The sequence below is a fragment of the Ascidia mentula genome, chromosome 7 (assembly GCF_947561715.1).
Source record: "Ascidia mentula chromosome 7, kaAscMent1.1, whole genome shotgun sequence".
Taxonomy (NCBI): Eukaryota; Metazoa; Chordata; class Ascidiacea; order Phlebobranchia; family Ascidiidae; genus Ascidia; species Ascidia mentula.
In genome coordinates, this window is record NC_138572.1 from 12,672,526 (window position 1) to 12,690,782 (window position 18,257).

Below are 18,257 nucleotides of genomic sequence, written 5' to 3' on the forward strand. Positions count from 1 at the left end.
AAATAGCGGAAGCGTCATGGGTACCCCTAAATCAAAAGAGCATATAACAACCCTTCTTTAAAGCGGAGAAAGGTTTCTCATCAATCAAATGAAGTGCATACATGGTGTTACGGACAATACTCTCCCCAGCACGAAATAATTCTTTCCCGCCACCAAAGTGATTTTTGTTGTCGACGTCTTGTGACGTAATAAGCATGTACTATCTTACATTCTTCACTTTTCGGCCAGTGTAATGTTGAGGCTGGTGTAATGAGTCTGTATGTGCTTATAATATCCTTTTTGAATAGGTATGGTCAGAAAATCGTTTAAAATCACAATTTAGGAATCGATTTTGAAACTGTCGAAATAAACGTGCATATTAAACTGGACCAACCTTATAAGCAACTACCAGTTGGAGAACTGTAAGGTGGAATTGAGAGAGTGCTCGAATTCTACATTATTTTAAACGATTTTATTTGCCTCGGTGATATCTCAGTCACCATCACAAATTTGAAGATCTATGTCTAAAGACACAGGAGAAGTCCCGCCTACATCACAAGAGCTGTTTGATGTAATTGATGCTGTGAAACCTGTACAGCCCGGTGCACCGTCTTCTAATGGCTCGGTACGGACTTTCAAAAGCACAGCGAGTGCACGTGCTCGCCGAAATGCTGAGGCCGCAGCTTTAAGACTCCAACAACTTAAGCGACGATGTGCTTTAAAATCAAGAATGTTGGATCTTGAGCTCGAGCTCTCTAAAGCCCAGGACGATGTGGAATTGGCTGAATTCGCTGCGGACACAGTAAGTGAATTTGACTCATGCGAATCTACGCAAGGATGGGACCTCACCCCAGTTACAAAGCCGAAGCCCATTCGAGCCTTCCAGTGTCCTCCCAGCGAAGACAGAAGGATTTGGTCCAGCTGTTGTCACCAGCGCAGATGCCACTGGGGCCGGCACATTTGAGACGAGTCCTCTCAACCGGGCGTCGGGACCTCATAAAATACGTCCACAGGCGACTACCTCAGATTTGTACGTATTTGCTGAAACCGTGAAGCAAGGTTTTAACTTACCCAAACTGACGTTAGAGAAATATGACGGGGATCCTCTTAATTATCACAAGTTCATGAACGATTTTGATCGACAGATAAACAAGGCTTATCTATCTGACGCCGAGAAGTTGGGATACCTCTGTGAATTTTGCGTTGAAGACGCCCTGACTAACATTTTGGAATGCAAAAGCATGCCTCCCGAATTAGGATACAGGGAGGCATTGGATATACTCCACAGGAGACATGGGAGATTAGACCTTGTTGTTAGAGCACACATGGACAGACTGACCTGTCGGCCGCCACTTAAAGACAACGACTTCAGAGGTTTGCGTTCTTTTCGAGCACAGGCTTCTGAGAGTTATAAACTGTTTAGTCAGTGGAACTGTCAGTACACACTTGATTTGCCACAAAACATTGAGGCCGTTGTACAACGTTTGCCACAAAACGCGATCAGACGATTTATCACGAAGTCATCCGAACTCCGTTTGCGAAATCGGCCAGTGACTTTTCAAACCTTGTTGGATCTTCTTGAACTGTTGGCAGAGGATAGTCTTTCGCCTATGATGAGGTTTGTTTCCGTAGATGAACGTAGGTCAAAGGGTCAAGCGAGCATGAAAGGAAAGCCGCCCGAGCGAGTTGCAGCTACCTACTCAACGGTAACCAACGGTGTCACCTGCCCCGATTGCGAAGCCTTTCATTTTTTGTGGAAATGCGAGGTCTTCAAGAAACGGTCGCTCGAAGAACGCCACGCATTGGTACGTCGTAACAAGTTGTGTTACAATTGCTTTCGTCCCGACCATTTCGCGTCCGAGTGCACATTGAATCAGGTGTGTCGGGTAGAGGATTGTGGTAAAAGGCACCATACACTACTACATTGGACACATCCTACTGGTCCATCGGGTCAACGGACAAGTTTACCGGTGGAAGGTCACGGGACCGGCGTGTCAGGAACGTCTGCTGCCACGCTTCGAGCTAGCTCTGTGCGTCTGAAAGTGGTGCCAGTGACTGTCTTTGGTACGAATTCGGAGCCTTGCTTTACCCATGCATTTTTAGATGACGGATCGGATACTTCACTATGTTCTGAGGCCTTGGCAAAAAGGCTGGGATTGCGTGGTGTGGAGGACAACTTAACGATAACCACCGTAAATGGAACGCAGACATTTTCGTTATCAGTACAGGGTTTAAAGGAGAACGAACGATTTTTTATGGAAAACGTCATGGTCGTGCCCAAGTTGCCGAACTTACAGGGTAGCATTCCTACAGTAAATGATGTTAAGCGGTATCAGCACATCCGCGACCTTGAATTTCCTGTGATTGATTGTCCAGACATTGGCTTGCTTGTTGCAGCCGATGTGTACGAGGCGCACGAACAACGCGATGTTGTGCGTGGCACACGAGGCGACCCCGTTGCTATACGCACTGGGTTGGGTTGGTGTTTGTTTGGCCCAGGAAGAGAACATCGCAGCCAGAAGGCCTGTGTCAACTTCATGCATTCAGACACGAAACTACATCGACAGTTGGATCAACTATACAGTAATGAGTTTCAGGAGCAAGGCCATCAGGGCCTGGGACTGTCACTTGACGACAAACGCGCTATTTCCATTATGGAAGATAGTGTCATCAAAGTGGATGGACATTACCAGATTGGGTTACCTTGGAAGTCGCCCGAACCGAAGCTGATGCCATACAATAGAATTTTGGCAGAGCGACGCTTACTACATTTAAAGCGCCGTTTTGAGAAAGATACCAAGCTTTTTGAGAGGTACAAAGAAAAAATAGGGGACTACTTAAAACAAGGGTTTGCGCGGAGAATACCCACGGACTGTTTGCCATGTACAGAGCAAACATGGTACATACCACACCATGCTACGGGTAGCAGCTGCTTTCCACAAGGGATCCTCTTTGAACGACAAGCTGTTGCAAGGGCCAGACCTTACCAATAGTCTTGTGGGAGTGCTGCTACGTTTTCGCCAGGAGGTTGTTGCGTTTGCGGCCGACATCAAGGGCATGTTTCATCAGGTGAAGGTTGTACCAAAGGACTGTGATTCGCTACGATTTCTATGGTGGCCTGATAGCGATTTAAAACGTCCCCCTGTGGACTACCAAATGCTTGTGCATTTGTTTGGTGCCACGTCTTCGCCAAGTTGTGCAAGCTTTGCGCTGAGGAAAGCAGCGTTGGATAAGAAGGACTTATTTTCGACACCTGTTGTTGAGACTGTTTTAAAGAATTTTTATGTAGACGACTGTCTTAAGTCAGTGCCAACAGTTGACCTGGCCACTGAGCTCATCAAGGATGTAAGTGCCATTTTGCGTGAGGGAGGATTTCGTCTGACAAAATTTCTCAGCAACTCATCTGTTGTGCTTGAATCTGTAGATAAGGATGACCGCTCAGAAGCGCTGTTGAACTTGGATTTATCGTACTTGCCGATGGAAAGAGCGTTGGGTGTTCAGTGGGACATGGCCAACGACTGTTTTGGAATTCGTGTGAATATAAAGGAAAAACCACATATTCGCCGCGGTATGTTGTCAATGATCAGTCAGGTTTACGACCCGCTGGGGTTTATTCAACCATTTGTCCTTCCCATGAAAAGACTGATGCAGAATCTGTGCAACCAACAATTTGGTTGGGACGACCCACTTCCCCAAAGTGTGGTCGAGCATTGGAACGTCTGGTTGGACCATGTGCCTCTGTTAAAAAACGCGACAATTCCGCGTTGCTTCAAACCGCCTGACACTGTTATCGTATTGACTGAACTTCACTGCTTTGGTGACGCCTGCGAGGCCGGGTATGGCGCCGTTTGTTTTCTACGTTTTGAGGACTCAAGCGGGAATATACACTGCTCATTGGTGGTAGGAAAATCACGAGTGACCCCTCTGAAGCCGGTCAAGATACCTCGGCTGGAATTAGTGGCCGCAGTAACTGCTGTCAAATTGGGGACAATGATTATTCAGGAATTGGACTATGACGTAGACAATGTGTGGTTTTGGTCTGATTCCACCACGGTGTTGCACTACATTCACAATTCTTCACGCCGTTTTCAGACCTTTGTTGCGAATCGCTGTAATTCACGAGCACTCGATACCGTCGCAGTGGCGACACGTGGGGAGTAAGGATAATCCCGCCGACATTGCTTCGCGTGGGTTGATGCCCAGCGAATTTGAAAAGGCCAGAACGTGGTTTAGGGGCCCAGAATTCCTGTGGAAAGGTCGGAAATTTTGGCCAGATCAACCGCATGTCCTTCCCGTGCTGGATGCAGATCTCGAATTAATAGCACACACTGTTTGTACTGTTAATGTGACCGTTAACCAAATGCCTTTGCAGAGACTGTTGCAACATTTCTCCTCGTGGGTTACCTTACAAAAATCAGTTGCCTGGTTAACCCGCTTCAGAAATTGTCTGCTGTGGAAATACGGACGAAGAGGAGCTGCAGCTTTCACTGAAACCCCGAAATTTTGTTCGGTTGGTCTAACAGTTCAAGAGTTGGATCTGGCCACGAGAAATATCCTGCAATTGGTGCAACGAGAAGCTTTTCCTGCTGATCTAGCGAATCTGGTAAACTGTACAAGTTTAACGAGCTGTGCGTCGTCGCTGTGCAAGCTCTACCCTTGTGTCGTCAACGGAATAATTCATGTTGGAGGAAGGTTACGAAAATCAGACTTGGATGTGACGGATTTAATCATAGACTATTATCACCGCTCCGAAGGACATAGCGGAACTCTACATGTGCTCGCGTCAGTGCGCGAGAAGTATTGGGTAGTTAAGGGACATTCAGCTGTACGGCGCGTCAGTGTATAAGCTGCAAGCTGCGGCACGCCAAGGCAGGGTCGCAAAACATGGGTGCCTTACCAAAAGAACGGATTACCCCTGGAAACCCGCCATTCACCAACGTGGGGGTTGACTACATGGGGCCTTTTCTGGTAAAGGTGGAAAGGAGCCAAGAAAAAAGTTTTGGTTGTGTTTTCACTTGTATGTGCACGAGGGCTGTACATATAGAGGTCGCTCACTCGCTTGACACTTCCTCGTTCATCAACGCTTTTCGAAGGTTTTCATGTCGAAGAGGTTCACCTTCTGACGTGTTCAGTGACAACGGCACTAACTTTGTCGGGGCGGAACGTGAGCTTGGTAATGGCATTACCAATTGGAATCAAACTCACATACACAATCATCTGAGCCAGCAAAGAACCAACTGGCATTTCAACCCCCCGCTTGCAAGTCACCAGGGTGGAGTATGGGAGCGTGTCATTCGTTCCATACGCCGCGTTCTTTAAGCGGTCGCGGGCAATGCTTCGTTGTCCGACGAGTCTTTGTGTACATTTCTTGCAGAAGTTAAACGAATACTGAATAACCGACCAATCGCCGCCGTTGGGGACGATGTTCGGGACCTACGAGCTCTCACTCCCAACATGTTGTTACTTGGTAAGACGGACTGTTCGCTCCCCCCAGACGAATTTGCGACGGCCGACGGCTATCGGAAATCATGGCGTACAGTCCAGTTGTTGGCCGACATGTTTTGGAAGAGATGGGTACGGGACTACCTTCCAACGTTGCAACTGCGCCACAAATGGGTCCGACAATCCGCAAACTTTGGAGTTGGCGACCTGGTTTTGGTCGTGGACGAAATGAACCCCCGGGGCGCTTGGCCGAAAGGCCTTATTGAGGAGGTGTACCCTGACGGAGAAGGGGCTGTTAGACGTGTTCGCGTACGCACTGCAAGAGCTGTTTACACGCGTGATGTGCGCAAGCTGTGCCTTCTCGAGGCCGCTTGATATTTGTGTATATACCTGTGTTTCGTTATTGTCCATTGTTGTTTGAAATAACTTCGTTCCCACGTTCGTTATTTGAGGCCGGTATGTTACGGACAATACTCTCATCAGCACGAAATAATTCTTTCCCGCCACCAAAGTGATTTTTGTTGTCGACGTCTTCTGACGTAATAAGCATGTACTATCTTACATTCTTCACTTTTCGGCCAGTGTAATGTTGAGGCTGGTGTAATGAGTCTGTATGTGCTTATAATATCCTTTTTGAATAGGTATGGTCAGAAAATCGTTTAAAATCACAATTTAGGAATCGATTTTGAAACTGTCGAAATAAACGTGCATATTAAACTGGACCAACCTTATAAGCAACTACCAGTTGGAGAACTGTAAGGTGGAATTGAGAGAGTGCTCGAATTCTACACATGGGGCGAAAAGAAGTATGGATTTAAACTTTTTAATGCGTTGTTATGATGGATTTTTGACTTCATTAATTCAGATTCAAACTTTGCTGCGCAATAATGGCAAGCTTTAACTATGTACAGCGAGGTATGTTAGTTGTATTTTAATGTATTTTTGTTACATATACATCAAAGCCACATATTGACAAGTCAGAGCTCCACTGCTGATTCTTTAAATCTTCATCTGACTTGCCAATTTGTAGCGGCTTTGAACCATAGCTTGACTGCGGTACTGTAAATTTACAGACTGAATTTAATGTAATTTCTATTTCTTGTAGTTGCTTCGTGAAGTTAAAAGAATACAAAATTTTACTGATGAAGCTGCTTTGAACAGCATTGCCAAAAACTTAATTCAAACAATTATTAAATATTCTCTGGGAAAACCAAACAAAACATCCTCAATGAAAACTATCACAAAGAAATGTTATAAAATTTTTGTTTTTGTAGATGTTCACTTTATGGTTGGAATATTAATTTTATGTTTTTAATTGAAGTCCAATACAAAACGGCAAGTCGGCAGGAGTGGTATTTGCTAGATTTGTGCCCTGCAAGTATAAGCAATCATATTTCATATTTTGATGGAAAATTTTTGTTTTTGACTAGCAAGGCTATTTGCTCCCAAAAAGTTATTCTGTGCATGATTATGTAAAATTGGGCATTGTGAAAAAAGTACAATTTAGGTATTGGAAAGCAGCATCCTTGTTATTTAAGAAGAAGATATTTAACCCAAAAATTTTTGGGTGTGAAGTTTGGGTTTCCCAATGAACAGACCCAAACAATTTTGTTGTAATTTTTCGTGTATAAGCTGGAGAAGAAATCCATCGAAGTCGTCAACAGGAATAGTGTCATTACTTTCATCAAAACTTTTCAACATTCACAACACACGCATCGTTTGTGTGAAATCATTAACTGCTATGTGCCAGTCACTTTAAGTCATTTGTGCAAATACTTCACTAACTAAGTAATTTTAATTCATTCTGTTTTTGAGAGTTGTAATATGTTTTTCGAAATATCAGGATCGTTTCTTTTTCCTGTAATCTATCAGTTGCTTAGTCAGTAAAAAAAAATCATTGAAGCCAAGCGATTTAAATCAGAGTTTAACACGTGATTGAATTGCAGCGAATTAACCACAAAAGAACATGCGAACGTAACAGCGCGATGGCGAGAAAAACGTGGTTGTCCAGCAGAGTATCAGCAGCTTGTTTGAGCTCTGCATCCTTTGGTCCGTTAAGTAGGGAAACATGCGTGTTTGCCACACCGGAGCAAAAAAAACCTTCATTTCGTATAGTTGCAGGTTTTTATTCTGGTTCCATAACACTCGTATTGCTTCCCTGACAATACACAACTGAGCAGTTCTTTCTCTTGCATAACAATCACCAATGGTTTTCGAAGAGGTATACCCAAAATATATCCACAAAAAGTTTAATGATGATCATTTGGTCATGTCACAGTCACCTCTGTTACATCCCTGTTATTGTAAACTGCCGGAAAGAAAACGCATTGTTCTTTGTCATTGACGCAACCACTTTTTTTTGTGGATGTGCAGCGACTCAAGAAATAGCCGGCTCCGTTTGTTTCCTCGGGCGAATTTCGCTAACCACTGCCTTTGCATACATGGTTAAAATCAGGACGGTAGCAGTGAAATTGCCTCAGTAGCCGAGGTGTACTTGGGCAGTCATGTTAGGGTCATCTCTTGGTGTTGATGACGACTGTCTGCTAGAGTTGGGTATGTCCGAAGGTTGTTATTGAGAAGGACTACTACCACTTCATTCTTTCCGTGATGCCGTAGTGGTTTCAATGGAGGCATATGTAACGTCTACTTCAGTGCTCCTGGTGGGTTAGATTTTAAAACGCGCCTATCCGGTCCCAACTAAGGGCTTCTCTTCCCACTAACACTCCTCACAAGGTTATAACAGTTATTGCTGGCTTCAATTAGCAGGAGGCAGTTACTTCAACAATACAAAAAAATGCCGGTTTCAACAATATAACATTCTTACCAAAACGTTTGGACCAGGACTTGTAACAAAGTACACTTTAGACCAGGCATATTGTCACAACAAAAGGTTTAACAATACAAAACAACTTGGTCACGAATTACTAGCAGACTTTATGTGCACAGCAATAAGAAATAGGTTGCATAAGATTTAACGGACAATTTACTTGACACACGAAACGCAAACTTGTCGAACATGAAGGCGCTGTTTATACTGAAATATACAATTTTGGGAGATTGCGATGTAACAGAATATGCTGAACCAATTCCATTGTTTCTGCCTGGAACTGCCACTGCAGGTTGAATAGTAGTATCCTTTCTCTGGGCATACTTGAAGTTGACCTCGTGCTGGCCTCATTTGTGGTGAAAAACTTGCGTACTTCTTTTTTCCGTCTCAGCTGATCTTGTGTCATCTTCAATCCCATGTGCCTTGCATTTCTTCGGCATACAGCTTACAGCCTGTATCACACAACCAACATATTCTGCCATAATGCGAGTTGGTGCGTTAATTCCGTTTAAGATTGTTTTTTCGAACTGCACGTTACAGAGATCTTGCACTGTGTACAATGCAATGGTGGTGTGATACAGAAAGTCCAGCGTGCTAATGGTGTCACTAACCCCGTTTACATGACGGTTTAAGACGGCTTCATCGAAGCTGATCCGACTCTCTCGTTTTCGGCGAAGAGAAAAAGGCAAGCATCTTAAGCCGTCTCGGCCTTCGATCTAACGCGGAGAGTGGTTTACGGGACAGCTTAAGCGATTAAGTCAGCAAGTGCCGCGAAGAAGTTAGGATTAGGTAATTTGTTTATGAGGTTGTGCGTTGAGGGTTTGCTGTTTACAATAAACCTTAAAAGTAAGGCTCTATGCTGCAGGGGCGAGAAGGATGTGCTTACTCCAGTTAATTTTGATAAATACTGCGCAAGTGTTAAATGAATTGTACAAGCATCAAGATACAAAAAAGCAACAGGACCTAAGTTGCATTTTGGAGACCTGAAGGAAATAAATGCTGACACTTGCTTGAAAGAAGAATGCACTTGTGTTAACTGTTTTCATTTGCTGTTGGATGTGTTATGCAAGGATTATGTGAACAACAATCAACCATAAAATACAAAAGAAGGCTTATGTAAACCTTTTCTGTTTGTCAAAATAAAACAAATATGACAAGAATGCCATGACACAAGTTTATGTTATGTAACTATCACATCTTCTGTATATTTGTTTCAAATTAATTAACATTGGGCTGATATGAAACATTCCATTCAGTCTTTTCTGACACTCAATTGTACATGGGATTACGGGATTAAGACAGCTTCTGAAAAGGATCCTGTGAAGGACAGAGATAATTAATACTACTAAACATGAAATTTTCACTTGAATACTTTTACCATGGTGTAGTTGTGAACACATTCCAGGGAAATGTAGGCTTTTAGTTTAATCAGAAATTAAAAAAATATGGGTTGCAGCAGGCTTTCTAGTTAAAATCATCTATTATATCTGGCAAAGTAAACTCACATTATAATCAAGGACCAATTTGCAGCAATCATTTGCGTAAACTGACTACAGCCTGTCAGCCCGAGACAGCTTAACTTAAGCTGACTTAAAAGCCCCATGTAAATTCGTCGTTTTCGCGCGTCGAATTTGAAAATCACGTGACCCGGTCACGAGTCGACTTGATGCTCGAGTCGACTTGGCCATGTAAACAGGGTTAGTGACGATTTCTCTAAATTGCATTTCTTCGGGTGCAATGCTTGCATATTGTTTTCATTCAACAGCTCAAAGTGTTTGAAGGCATTTCTGGTCAATTCAACAATTGCGCTGGCACTAGGTGAGGGAAGGTCAAGGACTGAGAAACAGTGAGAGCGTAAGGCTTGAATGCTGAGAAAAACAGGTATGCAGCACTTGCCACAGCGGTAGAATTCGTACACGTCTGCGCTCTATAATCGGTTTCAAATAACCAGCCGGGGAAAACCCTGATAAGCCAATTAAATGTGGAGTGACCGAGGTTGACCAGTAGACGACTTACACGCGACAAAACCCTTCCCACGTGCACTTGAGAATTATTAGCGCGTTAAGGCGACTCGATAAAAAGACTTTTCGCCAGCTGTCGCAGCTCGTGATCGAAAATTTCCACTCGAAATCTCACGTAAAGTGTAGCTAAGTCTGGACCCTGTCAAATAAAATGAATCAACATCTAACAAACTCACACACACTCAACGTCAACAAGTTGTTTTTCTTTTGCAAATTTCAGTGAGGATTTCCGTCGCACTCTTTACCTGAACGAAAATTTTAAATTGTAGGATTACTTATTTTAACATCAAATTATTAAACGTACTGTATCAGTGTATATGTCTACAATTAAAGACTGACAAGTACCTCTCGCTTCATCAGGAGTGAATAAACACAATGCGATACAACAAGCAAGCGCAAGACGGTCTAAGAAAAATGCACTGTGAAAACGATAAGTTGTTAGTCGGCGTCCTAGTGTTAATAGTGGCTCATGAACCCCAATCTCTGAGCCCGTCTTTGGTGGCATTGCCTTGACTTTTTGCAAGACCATTACCCGTATGTCGTCCATGCTATGATTGGGCTCGTTGCCCCCACTGGCTTGTCAGTTATTGTGTCGGACATCATCGTTCTTATGGCCATTCATTCGCAGAGTTTGCCCTGTCTGTCCAATGTACAGAGCGTGTGTGCAGCGTGCATATGTTATTGCGTACACCACGTTCGTTGATTTGCAACTGAATGATCCCTTTGGTGTAAATTTGTTGCTTTTATTAGTGGTAATGTGGTTCTCCGGTTAATCAATTTGCACAGAGTACACCTGGTGCTTGTGCAAGGATGAGTTCCCAACTGTTGTTTGCTTGCAGTCGTGTCGAGGTAGTTAAAAGTTTCTTAAGTTTAGGGGGTTGCCTGGTAACTGTGGAAAAAATTCACTTACTGCTCTGTCTTGATGAAGAATGGGTTGCAGGTCTCTTGCGATCTTTTTGAGGCGACCAACCGAATTGTTGTAGGTGATGACATGTAGGTGGTATACGCGTTGGGTTCTTCCTTTGGTTGTTGTATTTTAGAAGACGGTCTCTTGGATCTTTGCTGCTGTTTTCATTTCTTTATCTACCAAGCTGGCCCGGTAGCTATTTGCCAGAAACACATCCCGCAAAGCACGTAAATGTGTGTTGCAGTCGTCGTAACGAGAACATATCCATCTGTATCATAGCGTTTGGGAATGCACTATGGACCGACACATGTCTGGGCTGGTCCTTCCCTCCAACGCTTCATTGGTCACGTCAGGACATCGTTATACAGCAACGTTGACCACGACCGTGGACTGAAGGCTATACAAGAAGCACTGGAACACAACACTTTCACAATTATATCCAAATTAAAGGTACGGCGATGGGTACTCGCTTGTCACCACAATACGCCAACATATTTGTGGCAAGTTTGGAGGAACGCTTCATACAACCATACAAGTCATCGATAACAACATAACATCGGTTTTTCGATGACGTTTTCTTGGTTTGGACCGCGGGGGAATGCCCCCTCCAGCTGTTCGTGCATCAATTCAACCGAGTGGACCCGAACATAAGGATCACGGTGGAGTGGTCTAACACTACCTGGATGTAACGGTCGCACTGCAAAACGGTGAACTTTTGTAACATGAACATTGGTCATTTATGCATACCATGAACATTGATCACAAATAGCCAACTTGGCAAACATTCTTGTATTTGCTAACCATTGCATAGGATAAACTAATTCCGTTGTTTCTGCGTAAAACTGAGCCCGACCACTGCAGCTTTCACACTTGTTTTTGTCCAGCCCAGTTCTCATTCTGGACACATTTGCAGTGGAGGAAAACTTGTTGACAGTTTCATCTCTGTGCTAAGCAAAAAATCTATGCTTCCGTGGTTTCCATGGAAGTATTTTGAAACAGCCAAGGCAACTGCATTAATTTTGCCGATTTCAGCATGGCGGGTTTGTGTTTCCTCCAAGGCAGGATCGCCCCACTGCCTTGGCTGCGAAGCCTGTGAACCTTATCCTCTGTAAGCTGGTTGAACTTGATCTTCATCAAAAAGTACATATAGGTGTCGGTAGTGATTTTTGCCACTTGCAAGTTATGTTGCCAACCGGTAGGTGTTCATCAAAGAATGGTTGGCCTGACTTTGTGGCTTGCGAGCTCAAGTGTTGTAGCAAAGACATCCTGGCTGTATGGACTGCTGTTATCGGCTACAGCGCCCACAATTTGGCTCGCTGCTTGACCCAGTCGAGCTCTTCCTGAGCCCTGGCGGAAGTTGTACCGACAATCCGATTGGAGGTTGACCTTGAGCTTCCGTCCACTCATTCACCAGCTCAACAATTGTGCGGGAAGCAGGTGAACCTGTGCAGTTAAAACACAGATTCCAGTAGCACATATTGCAAGACTTAGTTGGCCGTTGACAGCACTCTGTTGAGGAAAAACAGGATCATGATCAAGTAGCCCTCATAGCGAAACCGCAGCCATTGCTGTGCTTTTCAGTAATTACTGGCACATCGGCACACAGCTCACTTGTCTGTTGAAAGCGCAATGTTCGTGCCCAATTTTCTACATGAAACATGTCCAATCCAAACTTGCCTACATTAACAATTCGGAACAAAGTAAAGACATATTCCTTAAATAATGCTGGAAGTAATACGAAACATCGTTCGAATAAAACAATTCATATGATAAAAAGGCTTTTTTCAGAAATAAAACATACCCTAGTCTGCATATCACCTTGCAGAAATATCCCCATACAATAGTTGCAGGTTTTCGTTTTCAGACATGGCTCTAATTCTTTCAACTCTGTTGAATTGTTGAATTCTTCGTTTTTTTTCGTGTTGCATGGCATTATAGGCATTCGATTTTATGCTGGACAGTTTTTTGCTGGATTTTTCTTTGGTGTAAAATAATCTTCTCTTTGTTTATGCGTGCATGCAGGTCCATTGTTTCCGAATGCACTAAATTTAAACATTTCTCGGAAATCAAATCAAACCGATTGTTTTTGTAAAATGTAAGGAACAAATGTTGCACTGTTTAGTGTAAAATTTCTTAATGTTTAGATAAATTCTTTACTGCCCTTCCGCGATTGCAACATAAGTGCACCTCTCAAATCGAACCGATTGTTTTTGTAAAAGGTAAGGAAATTCAGTAACGTAGACAAATATGCCACTTTTGATGAAACTTGTCCTTCACCTTTCAAATGTTGCACTGTTTAGTGTAAATTTTCTTAATGTTTAGAAAAATTCTTTACTGCCCTTCCGCAATTGCAACAGAAGTGCACTTCAATTCATGTCTGGATGGTATGTTTTATGGTGGTATGTGACATTTTTATACTGCCCGTCAGTCATCCCTTTATACCACAAGGCATATTCAAAAATCTTGTTGTGTTGCTTTTTGGTGATATCGCTTTGAAAATTCTTATTAAGCCTTTGGTCTTATGCAACAGAACAAAACACATCACACTGGAAATCCGGATATATCAGACGTGCGACAGGTTTCGCTATCTTTACTACTCTGTGATATCGGAATATTTTTCCTGGTTCAGTTGACGAAACCAAACACAACACGCGTCAAAACAGAAAATGGTATTTACTGAAAGGGTTGCGATAAAGCAAAAAAAATTACATGGTCGCATTGAAATCTTGGGGTATGCGAATGCCGCACTTGCAAGATTGGGCCTGTGCGGTTGCGTGGTTTACCGACCGCATGGGCACCGATGATGGACTTTTTTGAAAGTGTTGATTAGCGAAGTTACATAAATTGCTTCCCGGTTCAGCCTGGGATGGTTGTTTATTTGCGTCATTACAGGTCAGTCCGGCAATCTCCATTGTATAAGAAAGAAAAGTGACACAAAATACGCTTCTCTTTTAAACCACAAACAAAATGTATTAAAAGCGCCTGAGAAAATAGTTGCCATGTCCGCCTCAGAAGCTCCCAATTCGGGCCGCAAACGTTCTGGCAATGTCTTCTCCCTTGTAGCGCAAAAGAAACTCGCATTGGGATGAATGGCGTACGTGCTCCACCCACAGGGAGTCGTTTGTACAAACCTCGACCACTTTATCATCTCGTGGATGTAAACAGGGATATTGCTCGTTGCACAAGCCAGATGGGTGTCCCCATAGTCAAGAGCTCAAACAAATGTTTTACGACATTCATAAAGGATGAGAGAGGATAAATCCTCACAAAGCTCAATCCGCAATACTCATTTTGCAACTTTGTTTCGTCTTCTCGTAGCATCTTATCAAAGCTGCTGAACACAACAAACCAAATAAATAGGTTGATTTTTTAGTTGAAACCATAATCTTTCCAGTATTCAGCGTTTCGGTGGGGCATTCGCGTATTGTTGGGCGCTAATCAACTTGAAACGGGTCATAGCTGTAATGTAGACATGAACAAATAATATGATATTATTTTACATTTGTTAATCTGAAACTTTTATAACAATCCTAAAACCGTTTATCAGCAAGTAAATAGAACCTTTTGTTTTATCCGTGTGTGATACATTACACCGTGGTCTAGAGCAGGGTTGTCCAAACTTTATGAGACGCATTCGGCAAGGAGATTAGATCGCGGGCCACAGTTGACATTTTTCCTCTTATACACTGTATGTAAAGTAAAACACGTACATGTGTAAATGAATCTTTATATTTATCATAAAAACATATTGGGGAATAGATTAAAGAAGCTAAGATGTGAATACTACGAATAAGAGAGTTTTGGAAATTTTGAGCAAGTATGAATAAGAATAAACCATAAATTTATTCGTAAAAAATATTTAAGGAAGTACGTAAAACGGTACAGTTTACTTAAAATTCAGTGAGATGGATGTGCCTGTATTTTGGAAGCCAGAAGGCAGGCTTCGAGAGATGTTTGTTTAAGTAGATTATGCTGCTTCACAAAGGTAGGTACTGCCAAACATTGACAGCAAGTGCAATCCGAAACGGCGTAAATTTGGATTATGCTCTTCAGAAAGAAGAGGCCAAAATTGAGTGATTGGCAGTGTAGCTTTGCTTAATAAAAACTGGTCACTTTGCAAGTCACACAATTCAAGCTGCAAATCGTCTCGTCATCGGAGCATTGAATACATTGAAGTTTTTCTCAAGGTGCCGGAAATCTTGAAATCGCTTGTTGAAGTCTTCAATCAGGGTATCAAGAGTTTCAACAAAGCAGCAGAAGTTATTGTCCTCTATTTTGAAGAGACATAATTTTTTGCGGAAGCCATCTATGAAACCATACAGAGAAGCAATTGTTTGATTCCTACCCTGTAAACTTAATTGAGCTTATTCAGATGCTGAGTAATATCCGTGAAAAATGCAAGACCTTTCAGAAAGTTGACGTCTTGCAATAAACCTTTAAACCCATCAGTGTCTGCATTCAGTTCTTCTAAAAAGTTTAGAATCTCATTACGCAGACTGAAGAACTGCTGCAAACATTTCCCAGCACTAAGCCAACGAACAGTAGAATGGAGTGAAACGTCAGAAAATTCTGTATCCAAATCTTTCAAGATGTCTCAGCGCTTTATTACCGCCTCTAATGAAATTAATAACTTTCATTACATGCTGCATCACATCAGATAAACGTATACAGCGACTAGATAACGATTCTTGATGAATAATGCAATGAAGCATTGGGCAGTCGACTTCAGCATCTCTCAAGTACCCTATAACCCCTCTTTTAGCTCCAGTCATTGATTTGGCACCATCTGTAACGATGCAAGAGCATTTCTGAAATCCACCATACTTGCTCACTAAAGAATTCAGCGCTTCATAAATATCAGATCCTTTCGTAGTGGTAAAAAGTGGGAGTAAGCCGAGTAACTCCTCACTGACATTAAACTGTGAGTCAATACTTCTAATAAAGACAAGCAACTGGCTGACATCCCTTATATCTGTGCTTTCATCAAGAGCGAGAGAAAAATAAACACACTGCTGAATTTGATTCATGACCTTCTCCTGAACGAAATTGCTAAGCTCTTCAATACGTCTAGCAACAGTTTGATGCGAGAGTGGAATTTTTTCAAACCCACGAGCTGCATCGTTAAAGCCCATGGCCTTTCCCATAGCTATTGCACATCGCTTAATGAGATCACCGTCAGAGAATGCCTTTTTGGATTAAGCCATCAAAAGTGATACATCATAAGAAGCAATGGTTTCACTAATTGAAACATGTTTTCTTGACGCTTACGCAGGTTTGATTTGAGATCATTGAGTAGGGCTCGCCGCGCCTCACCAGTGTATTTATCATAGCCAGTGACATGAAGAGTGCTGTAGTGTCGTTGTACATTGTACTCTTTCATAACAGATATCATTTCATTACAAATTAAACATAAAACTCGACCACTTTGTTCTTTCACCAGGAATCTCAATTCCCAACTATCCTTGAATTTACGTTTTTCATCAGAGATTTTTCTTTTCTGAGCCATCGTAAAAAATGTGGCACTAAGTCAGAAAAGAAAGAATAAAACAGAATGTAATGGAGGATTAAGTAACACTGAAATTATAAAGAATATTCTCAGCATAAAGCACACAGCCAATATTGCAGGTTGTTTTTCTAGGGTCGGCTTATATGCGAGGATATACGGTAATTTTTAAAAGTTTTCTAGAAGAGGCGGCCGGCCGCATTGAAGGAGGCTTTGGACAACCCTGGTCTAGAGGATTAAATACTAACCGCATATCATACGGAGATGTCTGCATTTGTCCGATTGATCGTATTTTGAATCAGGTTGTCAACATCCATACCGATATCCGGAATAACACAGTTGTTATTCGTAACCGGTTCAAGATCAACACTCAAAACAAAAATCACGATAAATAAAGACTTGTGAATCGGCAGATTTCAGTAAGTAACGTATAACCTATTCTTTTCAAACCTTTACGCGCGTCGTTACACGGTGTTTGTTCAGGGTCTTTGTTGGTATGTTTGAATGTGATCTTTTTATAGCAAATGTTGATTCCTCATCCTGGGTTGTCGCATCGACTAATATCGGTTTTGAGCGCGCAACTTCGGACAACTTTGCTTGAGGTAACGTTTCAGGTTGTTTTTAGTACTGAAATTATAAGACGACAAAAGCAATCGCATTGTCATGAACGGAGACAGTAATGAACATATTTTATACCTATTTTCAAAATCACAGCTGAGCATGTGTTTAAAAGACGCTTCGTGCCAAAACTTAGCTTGACAATTTTGACAAACAAACGTATGACGTTTTCAATTCTGTAAATATTGAAGCTCACTCTAACCACAGCTTCTCCATGCTGAGCTTTCGTTTGTTTGTTCAAATTTCTAAATGAAACTCGAATTGTTCCAAGTGCGAACTTGAGAGAGAGAGAGAGAGAGAATCGACTGTTTTACAATGGAAAAGTGAAAATTATATAAGGGGTTTATTTTGATTTTTGAAAATCCAACGGTTCGGTGGAGACTCCAGCCATTACTTTGCGTTTCCGGTTGAGGATTTTGCGATTTATTTATTCCCTTTGACGTTTGCTTCTCTGCACCGTCCCCAACTTTACAAAAATATGTTTTCGCGGTTAGATCTACAATTCCAGTTCCGCGCCATTCAATCTTAAATTCGGACGTTCGCGGTTTTTACAACACGGGGTTGAGAAAATTCTTGGTTGGCAACACGTGTTTCGACAAAATCGGTGCGATGGCGGTCGTAGGCAGGGGAAGGAAACCTCGTCAAAACTGTTTGCGAACATAGCGACATAAAACTAATCTGTGTCGGAAATTGTCAATTCGAAATTTGACCGGTCTACAAAGACGTAATAAAATTCAAGCATACGCAAAAAAAGAACAACATGAATAGGCAGATTTGGGTGAACTTTTCTCATTAAATTTTCATCTTTTTCGCACTGATACGACGTATCCACATGTTTTCTTTTGTTTGTTATCACCTTCCCGTAACTTAGGTTGCCCAGACCAACAAGATAAAATCAAACAAACCTATTACTTGCAGAGTAATTTGAATGTGTCTCCAATAATTTTTTTGTCCAGTTCG

At 42.3% G+C, this 18,257-nt stretch overlaps 3 protein-coding genes across 3 annotated transcripts; 2 read left to right on the forward strand and 1 right to left on the reverse strand.

Annotated features, from left to right (window-relative positions):
* Positions 1-499: 499 nt before the first annotated feature.
* On the forward strand, positions 500-4,825 carry LOC145909609 (uncharacterized). The gene is made up of 4 exons (XM_082996980.1): positions 500-781; positions 834-2,654; positions 2,869-3,815; positions 4,072-4,825. Exons 1-4 carry the CDS (start codon positions 500-502, stop codon positions 4,823-4,825), a joined length of 3,804 nt encoding a protein of 1,267 aa, XP_082853106.1.
* A 38-nt stretch (positions 4,826-4,863) lies between these two features.
* On the forward strand, positions 4,864-5,796 carry LOC145909610 (uncharacterized). The gene is made up of 2 exons (XM_082996981.1): positions 4,864-5,143; positions 5,354-5,796. The coding sequence occupies exons 1-2, from the start codon at positions 4,864-4,866 to the stop codon at positions 5,794-5,796; spliced, it is 723 nt and encodes a 240-aa protein (XP_082853107.1).
* A 9,734-nt stretch (positions 5,797-15,530) lies between these two features.
* LOC145909612 (SCAN domain-containing protein 3-like) lies at positions 15,531-16,543 on the reverse strand. The gene is made up of 3 exons (XM_082996982.1): positions 16,490-16,543; positions 15,817-16,362; positions 15,531-15,683 (listed from the first exon to the last, which is right to left on the reverse strand). Exons 1-3 carry the CDS (start codon positions 16,541-16,543, stop codon positions 15,531-15,533), a joined length of 753 nt encoding a protein of 250 aa, XP_082853108.1.
* Between the last annotated feature and the right edge of the window lie 1,714 nt (positions 16,544-18,257).